General features: G+C 48.0%; 1 protein-coding gene across 1 annotated transcript; it reads left to right on the top strand.

Moving 5' to 3' along the window:
- Nucleotides 1-309: 309 nt before the first annotated feature.
- LOC146343567 (kyphoscoliosis peptidase-like) lies at nucleotides 310-14,507 on the top strand. The gene is made up of 6 exons (XM_084860187.1): nucleotides 310-987; nucleotides 1,583-1,700; nucleotides 2,804-2,921; nucleotides 6,018-6,209; nucleotides 10,725-10,915; nucleotides 13,189-14,507. Exons 1-6 carry the CDS (start codon nucleotides 310-312, stop codon nucleotides 14,505-14,507), a joined length of 2,616 nt encoding a protein of 871 aa, XP_084716313.1.
- The last annotated feature ends 2,880 nt before the right edge of the window (nucleotides 14,508-17,387 follow it).

The raw sequence follows: 17,387 nt of genomic DNA, 5'->3' as shown, positions 1-17,387 counted from the left end.
GGTGGCACCTGCCCTTTGAAACACTCTCTCACGTGTGGTTCCAGAGGCAGAATGGTGGCAAGTTTTAAATGCCTCTGGAAAATATATTCATTTACACAGGCTTTCCCTGACCTGTACTAGATTATGTCACTGCCCTGTTTTATGGGTACTTTGTTGCAAAGTTTTAAATTATTTATTAATTTAGGTTGTTTTATATTGTTATATTGTATTTTTAATGTGAACTGCTTACGAATTTTAGCATACTAAGTGGTATAACAGTATTATAAATAAATAATTTGCACTACCCCATTCCATTCTTAGTTGGCAAAGATGAAGTCAGATGGCAACCACATCGAAATCTCCCAACCCACCGAGGACATCAAAATGTCATTCCGCAGGCCATCAGCTGCAGTCAGCAACTTCTACTGTACTTGCCCTGCTGTAAACTGGTTAGAATATGCGCAGAATTCAAACCACAGCGAAAAAATGATCTTGGCCCAAGAAGACCCCATCTTGTCTGCTGCTAGGGAGAGCCAAAAGACAGATATTTGTAATGGCAATGCTCCCAAGGGAGGAAGCCCTGCTGAATTTCTCCACCACTGGTCTTTGGTGAATCCTGGCCAAAATCTTCCTGGAGGCCACAGCAGGAACAAGCGATGTGGAGATTTCGACCAATGGCCCAAAGAAATTCCACCCACCAAAATGACCACCAATGACCAGAAAGATTTCTTGAGTAAGGACATATTTCTGTTTCGGGCAAAGAAAGTTGGCGACAGTAGTAAGGTGGTCCTGCAGGCAGCAGGTCCCAAAAATCCACTTGAGCAGCAACAGCTGAGGGGTAATTCTCATGGTCGACTTTCCAAAGAGGGGTTGGGAGGCTTAAAGAGACACTGCTGGCCGCCCTCCACCAGCCCTGAAACAAGCCAACGAAAGACACGGAGAGACCTTTTCCCCGACTCCGGGGTTTTCAGACAGCTCGACGCCCACGTCCTTCATTTGAGTGAGCAGGTGGGTGGGAAAAAATTATATCCAAAAGGTCTAACATTTACACTTTTAACGAGAACTGCAGGTGGTCTCCCATTCACATGGTAATTGATGAAAGCTCATATGCAGAGATTAAGAACTCACACACACCCTCCAGCCAACCAGCAAGGCAAAGGCCGAGGGCAGAACTCCATGTCCGGAGGCAATATGCCGCTGAACACCAAAGGCAAAACAGCCAGGGCGGGGTGTTGCCCTTAAGTCCTTCTTGTGGGCTTCCGAGAGGCATTTGGCCGGGGGCTGGGGAAACAGCGTATGAGACTAGATCCTTGTCCCACTGATCCAGCCATCTAGATGGCTCTTGGTTGGCCTTCCCCACCCTGCTTCCTTCCAGATGTGTTGGGCTGCAACTCCCATCGTTCTCAGCCAGCATGGCCAATGCTAATTCCCATGCTGGCTGGGAATGATGGGAGTTGCAGTCCAGCACATCTAGAAGGAAGCAGGTTGGGGAAGACTGCTGTAGGGGAAGCAGATGTGAATTGTCACCGGGGTGGAGAAATGACTGCTTATCTTATGACACACATTCGTGCTGATTGCCCCCACTCCATGCTATTTTCACTAGCTGAAACCCCAGCAGCATCTGTTGTCTGTCCAGACCATCGTTCCACTGATTACCGAGAGCGCCAAAAGCCAGCTGGAGAAGGTTCGAGCCATATGGATGTGGTTGTGCCACAATATCAGTAAGTATTTTTTCATTGTTCATTTGGCCAGAGCCAGGAGAAAAGCAGGCAGGGGATCCGCCATCCCCAGGACATGGATGGGTATCTTTAGACGGGAGGATCAGAGAAGACACAGCAGGCTTTAGTTGTTTGTCTGCAAAGTTTTGTAAGCCACTTTTTAGGAAAAACCCTCCCAAGGTGGCATACAAAACCATAAAACAATTATAAAAAACAATAAAACAATTAAGACCAGATAACCATATACACAAGAAAGTCCTGAGTCAATTATAGGCCAAGGTAAATAAATAAGCATTTAGGGCCCCCTTGAACGCCTGGAATGATGGGGCCTAACAGACATCAGTTGGAACAGAGTTACATAATTGGGGGGCTGCTACCGAGAAGACCCTATCCCTCATGTTCATCAGCCTCATTGCTCTGACAGGCAGGCAGACAAGGAGGGCCTCTAAATGTTGATCTCAGAGTGTAAGTCTTTAGCTTGATAAGCAGTCTTCTTCTTATTCCTGAACTGCATGAGAAGCTTGCATTGGCCAGAATTCCATCTTTTGTGGAATTTAATTAAAGCTGCAAGCTTCCTGCTGTCCTTCTCCATATCTGCCCATTATATTTCAGTGTTCCCCAATTTTCTGATGGCTACACCACACCATTTCTCTGCATTAAAATGAGAGGCACACTTGACTCTTGTACCAGGAAGTATCACAGAGCATCAACTCACACAGAGATGTGGCGGGGGGCCTCCACTGAGGACAAATCATTCCGCCATGCCTTTGCATTGGGTGTGATTGGGTCGTGCAGCTCAGCCACTCCCACTATGAAGGTTGGTCTATCTGCCTATAGGGCAGCAGAATTACCTATCTGGAGGAGGCTAACAGGAAGGAGGCATCTTCACAGCTTCACCAGAGCCTTGAAGGATGTCATGAATTTGTTTCTTGCAGCCAGTGAGGGTTCCACTCAAGTCACAGGCACATGGGCCCTGGCATGCAGCTTGAGAAGCCCACCCTAGTCACTGGGCTGGATGCAGGATGGTGACTGAAGAACAGACAGCGTAGGTGGGCACCAAAGGTTATAGTTAAAGAGCAACGGTGTGGTTTTACTCTCATATATAGAATATGATGTGGATGGCTTCCTGGGGTTATCGGAGAAGATCCACAGCCCTGAACAAGTCCTCCAGACTGGGAGAGGCGTGTGCTCGGGATACGCCCATCTATGTCGTGAAATGTGCAAGTATGTTTTTCTTTTTCTTCTTATTGCATCTCAACCTGTTCCTTAAGCTCAGGGTGGACAGCCGGCACTACTTCCTACAAGTAACTACAGAAACTTAACAGAGGATGTATACAGCGTAAATATGCCTCCGTCACTCCATGCCTTTTCAGTGACAAAACTGGCAGCCGTGGGGATGGGTGCAGCCCCAGTGGATTCTGGGAGGGGAAAATTGGCCCCTGGAGCCACCGACGTTGCCCACCCCTGTCTCACAAGAAAAAATCTTGGGAGACGACCGCAGAGGACGTGAACTCTGAAGCTGAGGAGGAGCAACCTTGGACATCTCTATTACGTGCGCGTCTTAAATGCACACAAGGCACTACCCTGAAGCGGGCAGGGGGGTGGCGGGATTAAAATCAACGTGTCCCCTTTACTCAGCACTCTGGAGTACTGTGTCCAGTTCTAGGCACCGCACTTTAAGAAGGATGCAGACAAGCTGGAGAGGGTTCAGAGGAGGGCAACAAGGATGATCAGAAGACTGGAAACAAAGCCCTATGAACAGAGACTGAAGGAACTGGGCATGTTTAGCCTTGAGAAGAGAAGACTGAGGGGAGATAGGATAGCGCTCTTCAAGTACTTGAAAGGTTGTCACAGAGAGGAAGGCCAGGATCTCTTCTCGATCTTCCCAGAGTGCAGGACATGGAATCATGGGCTCAAGTGACAGGAAGCCAGATTCCGGCTGAACATCAGGAAAAACTTCCTGACTGTCAGAGCAATACGACAATGGAACCAATGACCTAGGGAGGTGGTGGGCTCTCCCACACTGGAGGCATTCAAGACGAGGACAGCCACCTGTCAGGGATGCTCTGATTTGGATTCCTGCCTTGAGCAGGGGGTTGGGCTCGATGGCCTCTTAGGCCCCTCCCAACCCTACTACTCTAGGATTCCATGTATTTGTGCTGCCCGCTCCTCTCAAGAAGCAGCTCCCTGCGCTCTGCAGCTGCAGCCAGTGAGAAGTGTGTGCTTAGTTCACCCCAGCTGGTTAGAGAAGGGTGGCATGTCTCATCATTTCTACTCACCTTTTAACAGAAGGAATGTTCTCTGCAGCACGTCCTCTGAAAGCTGCAGGCCTCGACACCGCTCTGCATCGAGACAGGTGTGGTTTGGATTAATTGTAGCGAGGATCTGGAGAACCAGGGATGCGCGAGTTCGCTACGATTTCCCAAACACCACTTTGACACTCACGTCGCCTCATTCCTGTTTTGCGACTGGTTTTTCTTTTCAAGTGCACATTTCAAATGGGGAAAGTGTGTATTTCTGTATGCATTTTTCAAAAGTGTGTGCTTTCCCTACTTTGACTAGAGTGTAAAAATATATAATTTTTGAAAAGTGCACATTTCAAAGTGTGCATTAAAAAAAAATGCACATTTTTCAAATGCAGTCACAAGTTTGTTAATATGTGAGCTTAGAAAAAAAAAGCACTCCCATTCACATGAGGTATGCAAATTGGGCAAGTTCTGATGATTTTCAAGCTCAAACAAAATTCTCATACATCCCCAGCTGTAACTCGGCAAATCTGTGTGTAAAATTTAAAGATTCAAGCTCTCAAGGATTTCAGGTTCTGCTGGAAGAATATGGATGTAATCTTGTCTTCCCCGGTCTGATGCCCTTCAGATGCACTGGACTACACCCCCATCACTGGGGGGCCACTGGCCATGCTGGCTGGGGATTATGGGAGTTGTAGTCCAATGCATCTGGAGGGCACCAGGTTGGGGAAGGCTAATGTAAACACAGTGATAATTCAGTGCTATCATTCACACGCTGCCCAAATTCCATCTCCAAAATCCAGGTTTCAGAATTATAATCTTCCCATAGAAAATGCCTTGCTTTGACCCTTAGTTTCATTTGTGGCATACATGCATTTCAGCATTTGCTGAACGCTCACTGTCCCAAAGCAATAACACAAACCAAAGGTGAGCTCCTTGCACACTTACTGGTGGGAACAATTTGATGAGGAACCTACTAGCAAGGGCAAATGTCCAGCTTACCCAACAACCAAAGGTGAGAATATTTGGAGAGCCCACCAAACTCAAATACTACTGGGATGATAGTATTTGAGTTTGGTGGCCTCCAAACTCAAACACTACCATCCCAGAATGCAACACAGTGGGGAAGTGGGGGGAACCAAAATGTCAGACGCTGCTCTTGAATCACATCTGTGCAACTTAAGCAAATGTTCGGGCAAATGCACTTCGGGCAATTGGTTGTGTGAAGAAAATATCAGTGGTTGATTGTTCAAACCAATGTCTGCATAGAGCCACACTCACAGGAGAACGGCAACACTGGAGGCCAAAGCCTGTGTGGTATGGGCTCTGGCATACCAGGTGCACATGGAAATATCCTCTCTTTGGGACATATGGGGTCTCTTGTAATACAAGACCATAGCAGGCCAGTCAAAGCGGTGTAAACACAAGTCTCTTCACCCCCAGGCCTCACTCCCTCAGTCAGAAAGCAGAACAGCAAGATCCGTCCTCAAACTCCGGATGGGTTGCACGTCCCTCTAGCCGTGATTGGCCAGGCTCTATTACAGGGGGGTTGAACCTCTTTCATCCCAAGGCCCAGGTTCCGAGTCAGAGAAGCTGCTCCCGGGGGCTGCATTCCACTGGCGGGCAGGGCCAAAGGAAAAGGGGGGAAATACCCCAGAACACACCGCCAAGTGCCAGCACATTGCAGCTTCAAGCTCTTGCCGCCTGAGGAGAGGCATTTCAACCTCTTAGAATTGGGGGGGGGGACTAAGCAAATGTCGGGAAACCACTAAATGATCGGTGGTCATGGGAAAGGGGCGTGGCCCTCTGGGGAGGCCCAGATTGGGAACCTAGGTAGGCCGTATTCGGCCCACGGGCCTGAAATTCAACACCTCTGGCCTATTATATAAAGGTCTGGGAGGAAAATAAGAAGCACTGTGCTATGGTCAGCACCTGGCGGCTCAGCCCAAAGAAGCACTTCAGGCCACCATCGTTGTTTTATCTGATGAGCCCTCCTTATGCGAGGGGTTGTTCCTCAGTTCCTTACATCATCAACTGCCCAGCTTACATTCATCTTGTGAATCCGTCCTTCCAGGGAAGCAGGCTTGGCCTGTGTTGAAGTCTCAGGATATGGGAGAGGTGCTGGATACAGCAAAGGCCAACGCTGCCTGCAAAAGAAATCCAACCACATGTGGAATGCAGTGGAGCTGGAAGCCCAGTGGTTCCTGCTGGATGCCTGCTGGGGGGCTGGCCTAGTGGATGTAGAGAAGAGATTGTTCCTCCCCAGGTGAGATGCTTTTCTGCTTCTCCATTCTAGATCCCAGATATAGGGAACGTAAGACAAGCCCTCCTGAATCAGACCAAGGGTTTGTCCAGTCCAGCAGGGCTCTTATGGGCTGTATCCAATGGTCTGAAGCAAAAAGGAGGGGAGACCTCAATAAGAATCGCCAAACGAGTCAACAGACCAACAATTATGGCAAAAAGCCGATGAAACTCAAGATCAGAATATGTTTGATATATATTACAAACGTAGGTACATGTACAGAACTTGCCACGGCAAGTAAAAGCACAAGGTCTCAAGTAGATGTACGACCATTCATGGCGGGAAAGTACAACCAAGTGTGGTAACATCCAATACAAGTAATTACAAGAAAGAACGTAGACACAGCGCTGCAAACACAGAGTCTCAAATCATAATTTGTGATTACCTGTCTTCAGGAATGCAAATGGCGTGACTCTACCATACAGAAATGAATACAGCTCAAAATTGTGTCATTTTAACAAATAATAATGATAGTAAACATAAATAATTTACATCTACCTCGCAAGTGTAACTGCAATTCAGAAATGTCTCTTAATGATAAAGGTTAGCAATAGTAAATATGCTCTCACAAGAATGAATTCCATTCAAAAGTGTTACTTTTGAACAAATGATAATCATAGTAAGCAGGGGTGAGTTATCTGCTCAGGGGTCACATAACGACGTTGTGTCAACGGAAACCAAGCTATGAACCATGTGCAAAGGGAGAATTCAGTTAAGTTCTGCTTGCACAGCCACTTGCAGATCTTAGCTTTACAAAGTGGTCCGCTGGCACTTGCACAATGGGAAAAGGCAGAGAAGCACGTTCTTCTGCTAATAGTACATCGAATTTGGGCCTCTTTTTGCACGAGTGGCCAAACAGATGCCCTTGGGAAGTCCACAAGCCGGGCTCGGAGGCAACAGCCCATCTCCACTTTTCCCCCTCCCAGCAACTGGAACCTAGAGATAGACTGCATCTAAAGCTGGAGGTACCATCTAGCTGTCATGATGAGTAGCTGCTGTTAGACCTATCCAATGGCTCTCTATGGGCCATTTCATACAATAAATAGGAACACAGGAAGCTGCCTCATACTGAGTCAGACCCTGGGTCCATCTAGCCCAGTACTGTTGACACTGACTGGCAGCAGCAGCTCTCCAGTTCTCCAGTTCCAGGCTGGATTCTTTTCCTAACCCAACTTGGAGATCCCAGGGACTGAACTGGGGACTTTCTGCATGCAAAGCAGGTGCTTGCTGAGTGTGCATTCAAGCAGGGAAACACAGCCCATCCCGACTCTCTGTTAAGTGTGTCTCCAGGATATACATGTTTTTGTTTGTCACATTTACACTTAGGTATACAACTAAATTACATGCAAAACAAGGGTGTTTTGTATATAATACAAAACAAGGGCTGGATTCAATTTTGGAGAAGTTCTTGGGGGCCGCATTCCAGGGGTGGGTGGGGCCAAAGGCAAGAGGGGCAGGGCCAAAAATGCCACCATCTTGTAGCATAAAGCTCTTACTGCCCGTCACTAAGTCTTAGGGGAAGCGTTGCAGCCTTTTAGAATGTGGGGGAAACTGTTGTCAAGGTTCCCCTTATGACCTGGGCCCCCTGAGCAACTCCTTAAGGATCTCTTGCCGCCTTAAGAGTCCCGCCTTCCTTCTTTTAAACTTCCCCTTCCCAGTAACGTGGGGTTTTGGCTGTAGACATGGGATGACTGACACTGTAGGCACAGGGTTTACCCACAACAGTTTACTGGTCAATTAAAACAAGCAAATCAGAAATAAAGGTATGTACTTACACAGTAGAGGTGAGTGATACAAAAGTGCTTAAAAAAAATAAAAGTTGCAAAACGCAAGTTCCTTTACCCTAGCTGTCCTTACACAGCTAGGCTGCTTCTTCCTGCTCACTCTTCAGGCTCTGCCCTCACTTCAGGCTCTGGCTGACTCTCTGCTCTCACTGGCTCTCTCGCTCTCTTTATATACCCTGTTCCCTCAAAACCAAAAGTACTGCTTCAAACCCGAAGAAATAAAACTGAACTGGGGAAATGAAACTGACACTTAACGGGAGAAATGGAGCTATTCCTCTCAGGGTTACCCCCTCCCAAAAGAAAACTCCAGGCCTCTAAACTTGGCCTTTTTTTCCCTTTGCCTCTATAGGCCTCGAACCTTCACACTGTGCAAAAGCCAGGAAACCACCAAACGATCAGTGGTTGGGGGAAAGGGGGCGTGGCCATCTGGGGAACCTTGGTGGGCTTCACTGAGACTCCAGGAGGGCCAGATCCCCCCCACCCCCAGTCTCATATTCTGCAGCCCTGATATAAAGGAATAAAGTTTTGGGCCTTAAGATAAGAATTGCCTTTCAGGATTAGACCAAAAGTCCATCTAGCCTAGTCTCCAACTAGTGAGCAGCCTGATAATCACAAACAGGACATTACAAAGATAGCTGTTCCTTGTTGTTTGTCCTCAGTTGTTTGGAGTGATCCTGCCTCTAGACATGGAGGTTCCCTTCCTAGCTATCAGGGCTAAAAGCCACGGGAAGACCTCTCCTCAGGGTTGTGCGTTCTGTGATTCTGGTCAAGTTGTGCAGCCAGTTGTGCAAACAGTTGCACATAACTCTTGTGTGACCCATTTATGTATTTGCGATATCTATACACCACTAAATATAATACAATCCCTAAGCAGAATGCACAACAGTTGCACCACAGGTTGCAGAAGGATAACGCGCAACTGCGTGCGCAACCGCACTTGCGCAAACCTAACTTTAGTTTTCTTCTCTTGCCCATAGTTCAGAACCTAGATTCCGTTAGCGCAAGGTCATTTGCGTCAGCGGAATGACCCAGTCGGACACTGCCTGAATCTTGTTCCAGGCAAGATTCTTTCCAGCCCTTCCTGGAGATGCTGAGGACTGAACCTGGAACCTTCTTTATTGAAAGCAGGTGCTGCTCTACCGCTGAGCGATGTGCTTCCCTGGAAGGGTGCAAGCAGGTCAGCCAGCGCGCTGTCCTTTAACACTTGGAAAGAGCTCCAGATTGGACTGACTGACAGACAAACGTCCCTCCCCTGTTTTAATTAGATAGCTGAGTCACCATTTGATTGATCCCTTGGTCCTCGGTGGGTTTATTAGGTGGCTTCTAGATGTAATTACCACAGCACATTTCAGCCTGAAAGCAAATAATGACTTGCTTCAAAAATTATTAACCGTGTTAAATTATTTTCCATTAGAGGCATTATGGACTTGTCACTTTCTGGCCAATACTAAATAATGGAAACAGTATGGCATTCGTAGCATCTAATCATGTTACATAGCACAAACGTGCTTTGGTGTGTGTGTGTCTGTAAGAGAGGGCCGGAGCTCCCCGATAGGGATGTATGGATTTTGTGAGATTCGTCTATGTTTCATGGATTGTCAGGTGCTTTTCATTCCATCCTCTGCCCATTGATGGAATCAGACTTTTCCAATTTCCTGGATTTTTGGAAATTTGCATTTGTGAAAATGTGCGAATCCCCCCAAAATGTGTATCTTTGTGCTTTGGCCTGTAGGGGAAATGTGCATTTTAGGCCAGTGTATTTTTATTTTATGTATTTTTCTACGACTAAATCTGCATAAAATTCCAGAAAGTAAAAAACAGTCCGCAACTCCATGGAATCTGTGCAACTGGACTAAAGCTGGTCCAGTGCGGAATCCTCAGGTCAGATTGATAGAAATCTGAACTCATTTGATTCCATCGCAGATTTCTTTGACCTCCCAACTTCCAGATGGAGGGCTCCAAACGCTAACAGTCAAAAGGAATTTGCAACTATCCCATCTTTTCTGTCTTAACTGATTTAGGGCACAATCCTATGCGTCTTTAGACAGAAAAAGGTCCTACAACTCCCAGCATTCCCCAGGCAGCCATGCTGGGAGTTATAGGACTTTTCTCCAGCTAAACATGCATAGGACTGCACCCTTCTTCTGGTTAAAAAAAGAAGAGAGAGAGAGAGAGAGAGAGAGAGGGAAGCGGTGAGAAAATATTGGAGGGCTACAATTTTAAGACAACATAATATTCAGTGACTGAGGCAGGACGATTGCACAGTAACAGCCTCATTTGGAAACACCTGGAGTGGGGGGGGGGTGCTTTGGTGGTGTTTTGAATGTGTAGGAGGAGAAAACAAGGCCTAGAAGAGGGTGGGATAAAATCTGATGTTTTTATGGGACTCTCATATTCACGTTTAGATTCTCAAGGCGAGTTCACTCATTCCTTTAAATCTGTAGTTTTCAAATATTCTACCTTAGGGGAACAGACATATTCATCTGCTGAGGAATGCAATGTTGCAATGGTTTCTTTTTGGGGGCCAGCGGGGGCCGCATGCCATGTGTTGCCCATCCCTATTTAAAATGTAGCCTCATTATCAGCCCCAATACATTTGCACCAGCCTTTTGTGACATTCAGGAGCCATGAATGTAGTTCGTCTTGTCTGTTGAGGAGAACTTTACCCTATGTCCTCTTTCCCTTCCCCTCACAGGCACGATGATTTTTTCTTCCTCACCAACCCAGAAGCTTTCCTTGAGAGTCACTGGCCCGACGAGCCAGAATGGCAGCTCATCCAGCCTCCCATCTCGCTGGAGGTTTTTGAAGGGAGAGTTTTCAAAACACCCGAGTTTTTTAAGTTGCAGCTCACCCTCCTCTCTCCGGATACGTCTTTGCTTCGAACGGGTAAGTTCGAAGTAGGGAACCTTTGGATTGCTTTGACAGTGTTTTAATCCCACGGAGAAAGATGCTGTTGTTTTAGGAAACGCTTTTGGAGCCAGAAATCCATATCTGCTCAGATCGGTCTCCTGCACGAGAAAGGTGTGTCTGTGTGTTCCCCACCCATTTCAATGGAGAAAGCTGATCTGTGGGCATAAAGGCATGCAGAGATAGACTCCCTCCAGTGAAATAAGCAGGGTAACCGTACTATGTGGAGGACACCCATATTCCCAGTTTGGGAAAGCAAGCATCATGAATATGTACACAGATTTTTTGTTTGAGTCAATATCGCAGTCACCTGGTTTGCACATAATGCTAAGCCATGGTGCGGTTTGTTGAAATCTGGCTTGTTATTGTGTCTGAACCCATCCCCACAAACAAGCCATGGTTTGTTAACCAGCTACAAACTGCAAATAGAGGCCATCGTTTGTTGTTGCCTTACAAAATCTGGCTTATTTAAACCACGGCTTGTCATAATGTCTTCACTCAGAACCATGCCTTACCCCTGGCTTGTTTGTGCTGCTGTCCACCCTGAAACAGAGGCACCCAGCAAAAACAATCTGAAAATGAAACCACTCTGAAGGCTGGCAAAACAGGCAGGAAAGAAACAAACCAGAAATAGCAGGTGGGGAAAGCCATGGTTTGTTTGCTCATTTGCAAGACAATTTTCATGGCCAAAACAACAAACCATGATTAACATAAACCATAGCTTAGCATTAGATGTGAACACAGCCAATATAACAACCCACCAATTCACTTTATATCCCCATTTTTCTACCCAGTCAATGAATTAATCAGAGGTTAAGAAACTGAAAGTGAGAAAGGGAGCCCCTGAATAATCAAGGTTCTCATAGGATAGTCATAGAATGGTAGCGTTGGAAGGGGCCTATAAGACCATTGAGTCCAACCCCATAGTTCTATCTATGTTAGCTTTAGGTTAATTGGCTAGAATAGCCTTCTCCAACCTGGTGCCCTCCAGATGTTTAGGACTACAGCTCCCATCAGCTCCAGCCAACATGGCTGGTGGTCAGGGATTCTGGGAGCTGTGATCTAAAACATCTGGTGAGCACCAGGTTGGGGAAGGCCAGGCTAGAGTGACTGGCCATCTATGTCCAGGACACAATAGCAGGAGCTGGGCATGCATCCTGTTAATTCATTGGTGTGATCCAAATTACTTCCGTGATTTGTACAGCTCCTAGCACACTGTGGTGCTGAATAGGCCTCTGGGATTTGCCATCTTCTTCTTGTTTCTGGTGCAGAGGATGGCAAAATACCAGACAGCAGATCAGTTTGCTCTCCATTTTTCTCAAGAGTTGGCGTAGCACAGAAGCTAAGAGATCCCCTCCTTCAAATTTCATTTTAACCATGAGGCGGCCTTTGGCAAGCCACTATTCTCTCCACCTCAGCCTCTGCTTCCTGCAACATAATGATAATAATACTTACAGCAGACCTTGCCAACCTGGCACCTTCCATATGTGCTGGAATACAACTCCCAGTATCCCCAGCCAGGGAAATGCTGACTTACAGGGCTGTTGATCAAGATGAGTGTCTTGTGTGAAGCACAGTTGAAATGATGCTACAGGAATGTGCTGTAGTTGTGAAGGCACAAAATGGAGTGTTGGGCAGAGGGACACATCCTTCATTATTTAATTTAAAATATTTATATCCTGCCATTTGAACTAAAAGAAAAGTTCTTTGAGGCAGCTCACAAATTTAAAATCTAAATATGTACCGAAACAATGAAGAAAATGAAGGTGTCGCAGCAAAACCGAAGCATGAACTAAGAGAGCGTTTGCTCAGAGGCTGCCAGAGCCCTTGGGGAAAGTGCGGCCTTCACCTAGTCCGTAAGCTGAAAGGTGGCAGAGTGAGCTTCCCCAGGGAGGAAGTTGCACAGTTTTGGTCCTGCCTTCAAAAAGGCCCTGACATAACTCTCTGCTGTACTATGGTGCTCTATGGCAGGGGAGGGCAACCTCCAACTCACACCCTAATCTGACCTGTACGGGGGCCCAATGGAGGGTGCTCAGTCTGTGGAGGACTGAGCACCCTCCATGGTCCCCGCACACTGCCTGCCCAAAGCCCCTCCCCCTCCCAAAGCCCTGCGCCCTGGAGGGAGAAGAATCCCCAAGCTATCTCTGATCGAAGATAACAAAGGCCACACACAACGGGACTGGAGATAAGCTGAGGATTTCCCCACACTACTTGAGCTAAAATGACGCCTTCCCTCATCTCTCTCTTTTCAGACCAAGGGGAAGCAACTGTGTCTTTAGCAAGCACCACTTCAACAGAGTTCACTTACCAGCTCTTGAAGTTTTGCCATGACGACAGCAAAGAAGACATCGGCCAGACTCATGGGATGCTGACCATATCTGAGAACAGCATGGTTCTCAAAGTCTTCCCATCTACCAAGGGCCTCTTTGATCTGCAGATCTTTGCTCGCCCTTCAAATTCTTGGAAGCCGTATACTTGGGTGTGTTCCCATCAGATTGAGTGTCTGGAACCAAGTGGCCAAGAGGAATTACCGGTAAATCCCTTCCCATTCTGGGGGCTACATCCGAAGGCAAGAGAGTTTGGGATCGGGGGCTGTAACTGGGAAGGCGATTTGACTGTCGCCACCACAGGGACACTGAAGCTGGTCTTGCAGACTCAAAGGCCTCTGCTAGCAACATACGAGTTGGTTCATCAAGACTTAGACGCCTCTTTGAGCAGGAAGTGCCTGGTTTCTCAAGCAGAAGAGGAGAAACTCAGTTGCCATATTCTTTGCCCTTTCATGGGCTATTACAGACTCTCAGTATTTGTCAAGGGGCTCGGTGAGGATGAGTTCAAGAATGCAGCTAACTTCCTCATATGCTGCTCTGGCCCCATCAACCACAATGAACTCTTCCCGTTGGGCCTCAGCACCCACTGCGGGACAGGGATCAACTCCCAGTGGAGAGGGCTCTCCAACCCTAGCCACACTGCCCCCATTATCAATACCCAAAAGGGACGGTGCAATATCACTTTCCACATGCCGACGGGCTTTGAAGTCACTGCCACTTTGGGCAAGGACAAAATGATGAACCAAGCATACCCAATGGAACGATACATCTTGGTCACCCACCTGGAGAACAAGGTCAGCGTTTCCATCCTGCTCCCTGAATCAGGACTCTACAAGGTAGGCTTGTACGGAAGGAACGCTGAGGGCAAAGAATTCACCCACGTCTGCGATTACGTCGTCCGCTGCTTCACCAACCCACGGTGGCTGCCCTTTCCAAGGGTCTACAGCTTGTGGAGAAAGGGGTGTGTCCTTCTACAGCCCAGAACTGGAGTCCTACAAGAGAAAAGCTGGGTGAGATTCCGGATCAAGATGCCCGAGGCCTACAGTGCTCACGTGGTTGGGCATTCAAGGATGGAGCTGAAGCGAGGGAAGAACAAAGTGTGGGAGGGAGAGGTGTACACCGGCCTGGCTGGAACAAGGCTCAAGGTAGCGGTCAAATCCTCTCGTGAGTCCCCAAGCATGGGTGTCGCCCTCTTGTTTGATGTGGGAGGGAGCTCGTCTGCATCAGGGGACTCTTCAGGGTAAAATCAACCAGGAGTTCTTGGACCTGGAGGGCTCTCAAGAAAGAACTATCCACCCGACCCTGAAGTTCCCTGCTGGAGAGATGGGCACTGTGGATAGGTCTCTAATTGAATTTAATCCTGTAGCCTCTCTCTTCTTTCAAGACTCAGCCCTGGAATAACAAAGATGAGAGTATCTCTGAGCATGTGCAGACAAGACAGTCCCTCACCACACAGGGACCACAACTGTTCCCCACTCACATTTCGAATGAGGGGAAATTTCTGGCTGGCTTTTCTTCCAGAACTTTTCTATTGAGAAATGACTGCTTCTTGGACTTCGTACCATTGATTTCTCAGTTTTATGGCTGTAGACGTTCTTGCCTCCATGGGATCCATGACTGTAGCTCTCCACACTGCCCCAGCCCCACCAACAGGAAGCCAAGCCCTTCGTGTTGGGTGCCAGGAGGGCACCTGGGCCCTCCTGGCGACTGTCAAAATGGTCGCTGCACCACTGATTCTGCTGCCAAAATTCAGCAGTGCAGTGGCGGCAAAAGAGTGGCGATTTTCCAAATGAGGGAAATCCAGACAAGATGGAGGTGATGTTGCTGGGGAATCCTTGGGGACTGGGGGATTTGCCTACTCTCTCAGGACAGGCTGCAGCTGGGAAGCCGACCTAGTCTGTTTCAGCAGAGTGCTGCTGGAGGTGGTGTGTGTGTGTGTGTGTGTGTGTGTGTGTGCGCGCGCGCGCGCGCACGCGTGTGTGTAACCACCTGAGGAACAAATTCATTGCAGCAAAGGTTTTTGCGGGCCACAGCCTGCTTCGTTGGATGCAGCTGTGATGCGTGTGATGTGGTGGCTTCCAGACCACAAAAAGCTTACACCCCAAAGTGTTTCTTAGGATGCAACCCTATGCGTGTTTAGACAGAAAAAAGTCCCACAACTCCCAGCATTCCCCAGCCAGCCATGCTGTCTAAACGTGCATAGGACTGCACCCTTAGTCTTTCAAGGTGTCCCAGGACTGCTTGCTTTTTGTCTTGTCTGAACAGGTTTCAGAGCCTGGGGTGCCCCTGGACCAAATCCCCCTTTTTAAGAGGCAGCTTATCTATGCAGGCCAGGGGGCGCTCTAGCAACGGCAGCCGATGTGTAGCTGCTTTCTCCTTTTATACCAGAATGACCTTGGTAAGTTCAGCCACACCCTTTGTAAATTCTGGGCTTGATCACTGTAACGTGCTGTACACGGGGCTGCCCTTGAAGATGATCCGGAAGCCCCAACCGGCACAAAATGCTGCTGTGCACGTCAATGAGCACATGATTCATGCTGTTTGCCCCAGTTGTCTTGGTTGCCTTCGAGCACAGTTCGGGGGCTGGCGCTAAGCTTTAAGGCCCTTCGTGGCCCTTCATACCTCAGAGGCCACCTCTCTCTGTTGTCAGCCCTCAGGCTGGCTGTGTTCTAAAACATTAAGCCTTGCATCCTTCATCACAGAAGATACACTCCTCAGAAACTAGAATCAGGACTTTTACAGCAGTAGCTTTCAGGTTGTGGAATGAGCTTCTGTGGAATGTGCTGGGAAGTTCCAGCCTTCTTTTTTTAAAGGAGGCATGTATTATTATTATTATTATTATTATTATTATTATTATTGCCAGGCTTGTGGCCTTTCTGGTTACTGTATGCTGCCAGCTAATGAAAAGTTGAGTGGGGTTTTTTAGCTGGTGGTTGTTTTGTTGTGGTTTGAATAGTGTTGGTTTTAGTGATTTAAAATTTGCTGTCTACTGTTACTGTTATATATATGTATGTATGTATGTATGTATGTATGCATGCATGCTTGGAACATATGCAAAAGTGGCCTATAAACAGTAAATGAGTGAATGAATACATACTGATCCTTCTAGTGCAATGCATATTGCTAGGAGTCTGTCTGGGGTCACATTCCGAGTCCAGGTGCATCAGAGGTCCAACAGACCAACACAATTTCCATCACGAGTGTAGCTGGTGTCCTCACACATGTGCCACAGTCCGTTGAAGGATGTCTCAGCAGCAATGGCTGACCGCGTGTTGAGCGTTGGGGAACATGGCCCCATTCTCCCCAGTCAAACTTTGCTAGGGTTACCGTACTGGGGACCTTAAAATGTCCTGACGATCTCCGGCATTCCATGAATTTTGTTTGGGTAGAGGAGACGGGGCTGGATTGTTGAGCACTTGCTTTGCACGCAGAAGTCCATCATTGCCATCAGGGCCAGCATCAGGGGTCAGCATTGTTGGACATTGTCTGAGGGCTCCCACCCCAGCCCTGTGGATCTGCTTCTCATCTTCATCTTTGCAACCTAAGAAGAGCCCTGCCAGATCAGCCCAAAGGCCTGTCTCGTCCATCACTCTGTTCTCACAGTGGCCAGCCATCTGCTTGTGAATCTCCTTGTTCAGCTGCCTCTTGCTCTGGCCCAGACAAGGGTGGTGGCGGGAAGGAGGAGGAGCAGGAGAGGCCCCCGCCCGCGTGCTCCCTGGCTCTCTGCCTGCCAAGCAAGGAAGTGGTAACAGTTATGAGTTAGAGGACAAGGAGCAAGAGCAGCTGGTGACGGTGGCAATGTGAAGGGAGACTCACTGTGTGGCTCCATTGAGAGCGTCTTGCCCAAGGACCCTCAAAAACCTGGAGCCATAACAGATTGACGTGACCCCAGAGCCCAGCAGTGAACTGGACATCGACTCAGAGGCTGCCGGGCCAGTGCTGCTGATGAGAAGGCTCTGAGCCTGAGCACCACTGCAGGACTTAGGGATGGACGGACTGCGTAAAATCCGACCTGTCTGTGTTTTGCGGGGATTGTCAGGTGCCTTTCACTCCGTCGTCCACCCATCGATGCAATCAGGGGAGGGTTGCTTCTGAATTTGCACAAATTCGCATTCATGCGAAAA

Source organism: Heloderma suspectum, chromosome 5 (genome assembly GCF_057233095.1).
Source record: "Heloderma suspectum isolate Gila_16-S chromosome 5, 16-S_ref, whole genome shotgun sequence".
Classification (NCBI taxonomy): domain Eukaryota; kingdom Metazoa; phylum Chordata; class Lepidosauria; order Squamata; family Helodermatidae; genus Heloderma; species Heloderma suspectum.
This window is presented reverse-complemented; position numbering and strand designations above follow the sequence as displayed.

What these genes read in the sequence shown, in the direction of transcription:
- LOC146343567 (XM_084860187.1), top strand. Translation starts at nt 310, where the DNA reads ATGAAGTCAGATGGCAACCACATCGAAATCTCCCAACCCACCGAGGAC. An exon ending in CTATGTCGTGAAATGTGCAA is followed by an intron (nt 2,922 to 6,017) that starts GTATGTTTTTCT and finishes CCGTCCTTCCAG; the next exon opens with GGAAGCAGGCTTGGCCTGTG. An exon ending in TACGTCTTTGCTTCGAACGG is followed by an intron (nt 10,916 to 13,188) that starts GTAAGTTCGAAG and finishes CTCTCTTTTCAG; the next exon opens with ACCAAGGGGAAGCAACTGTG.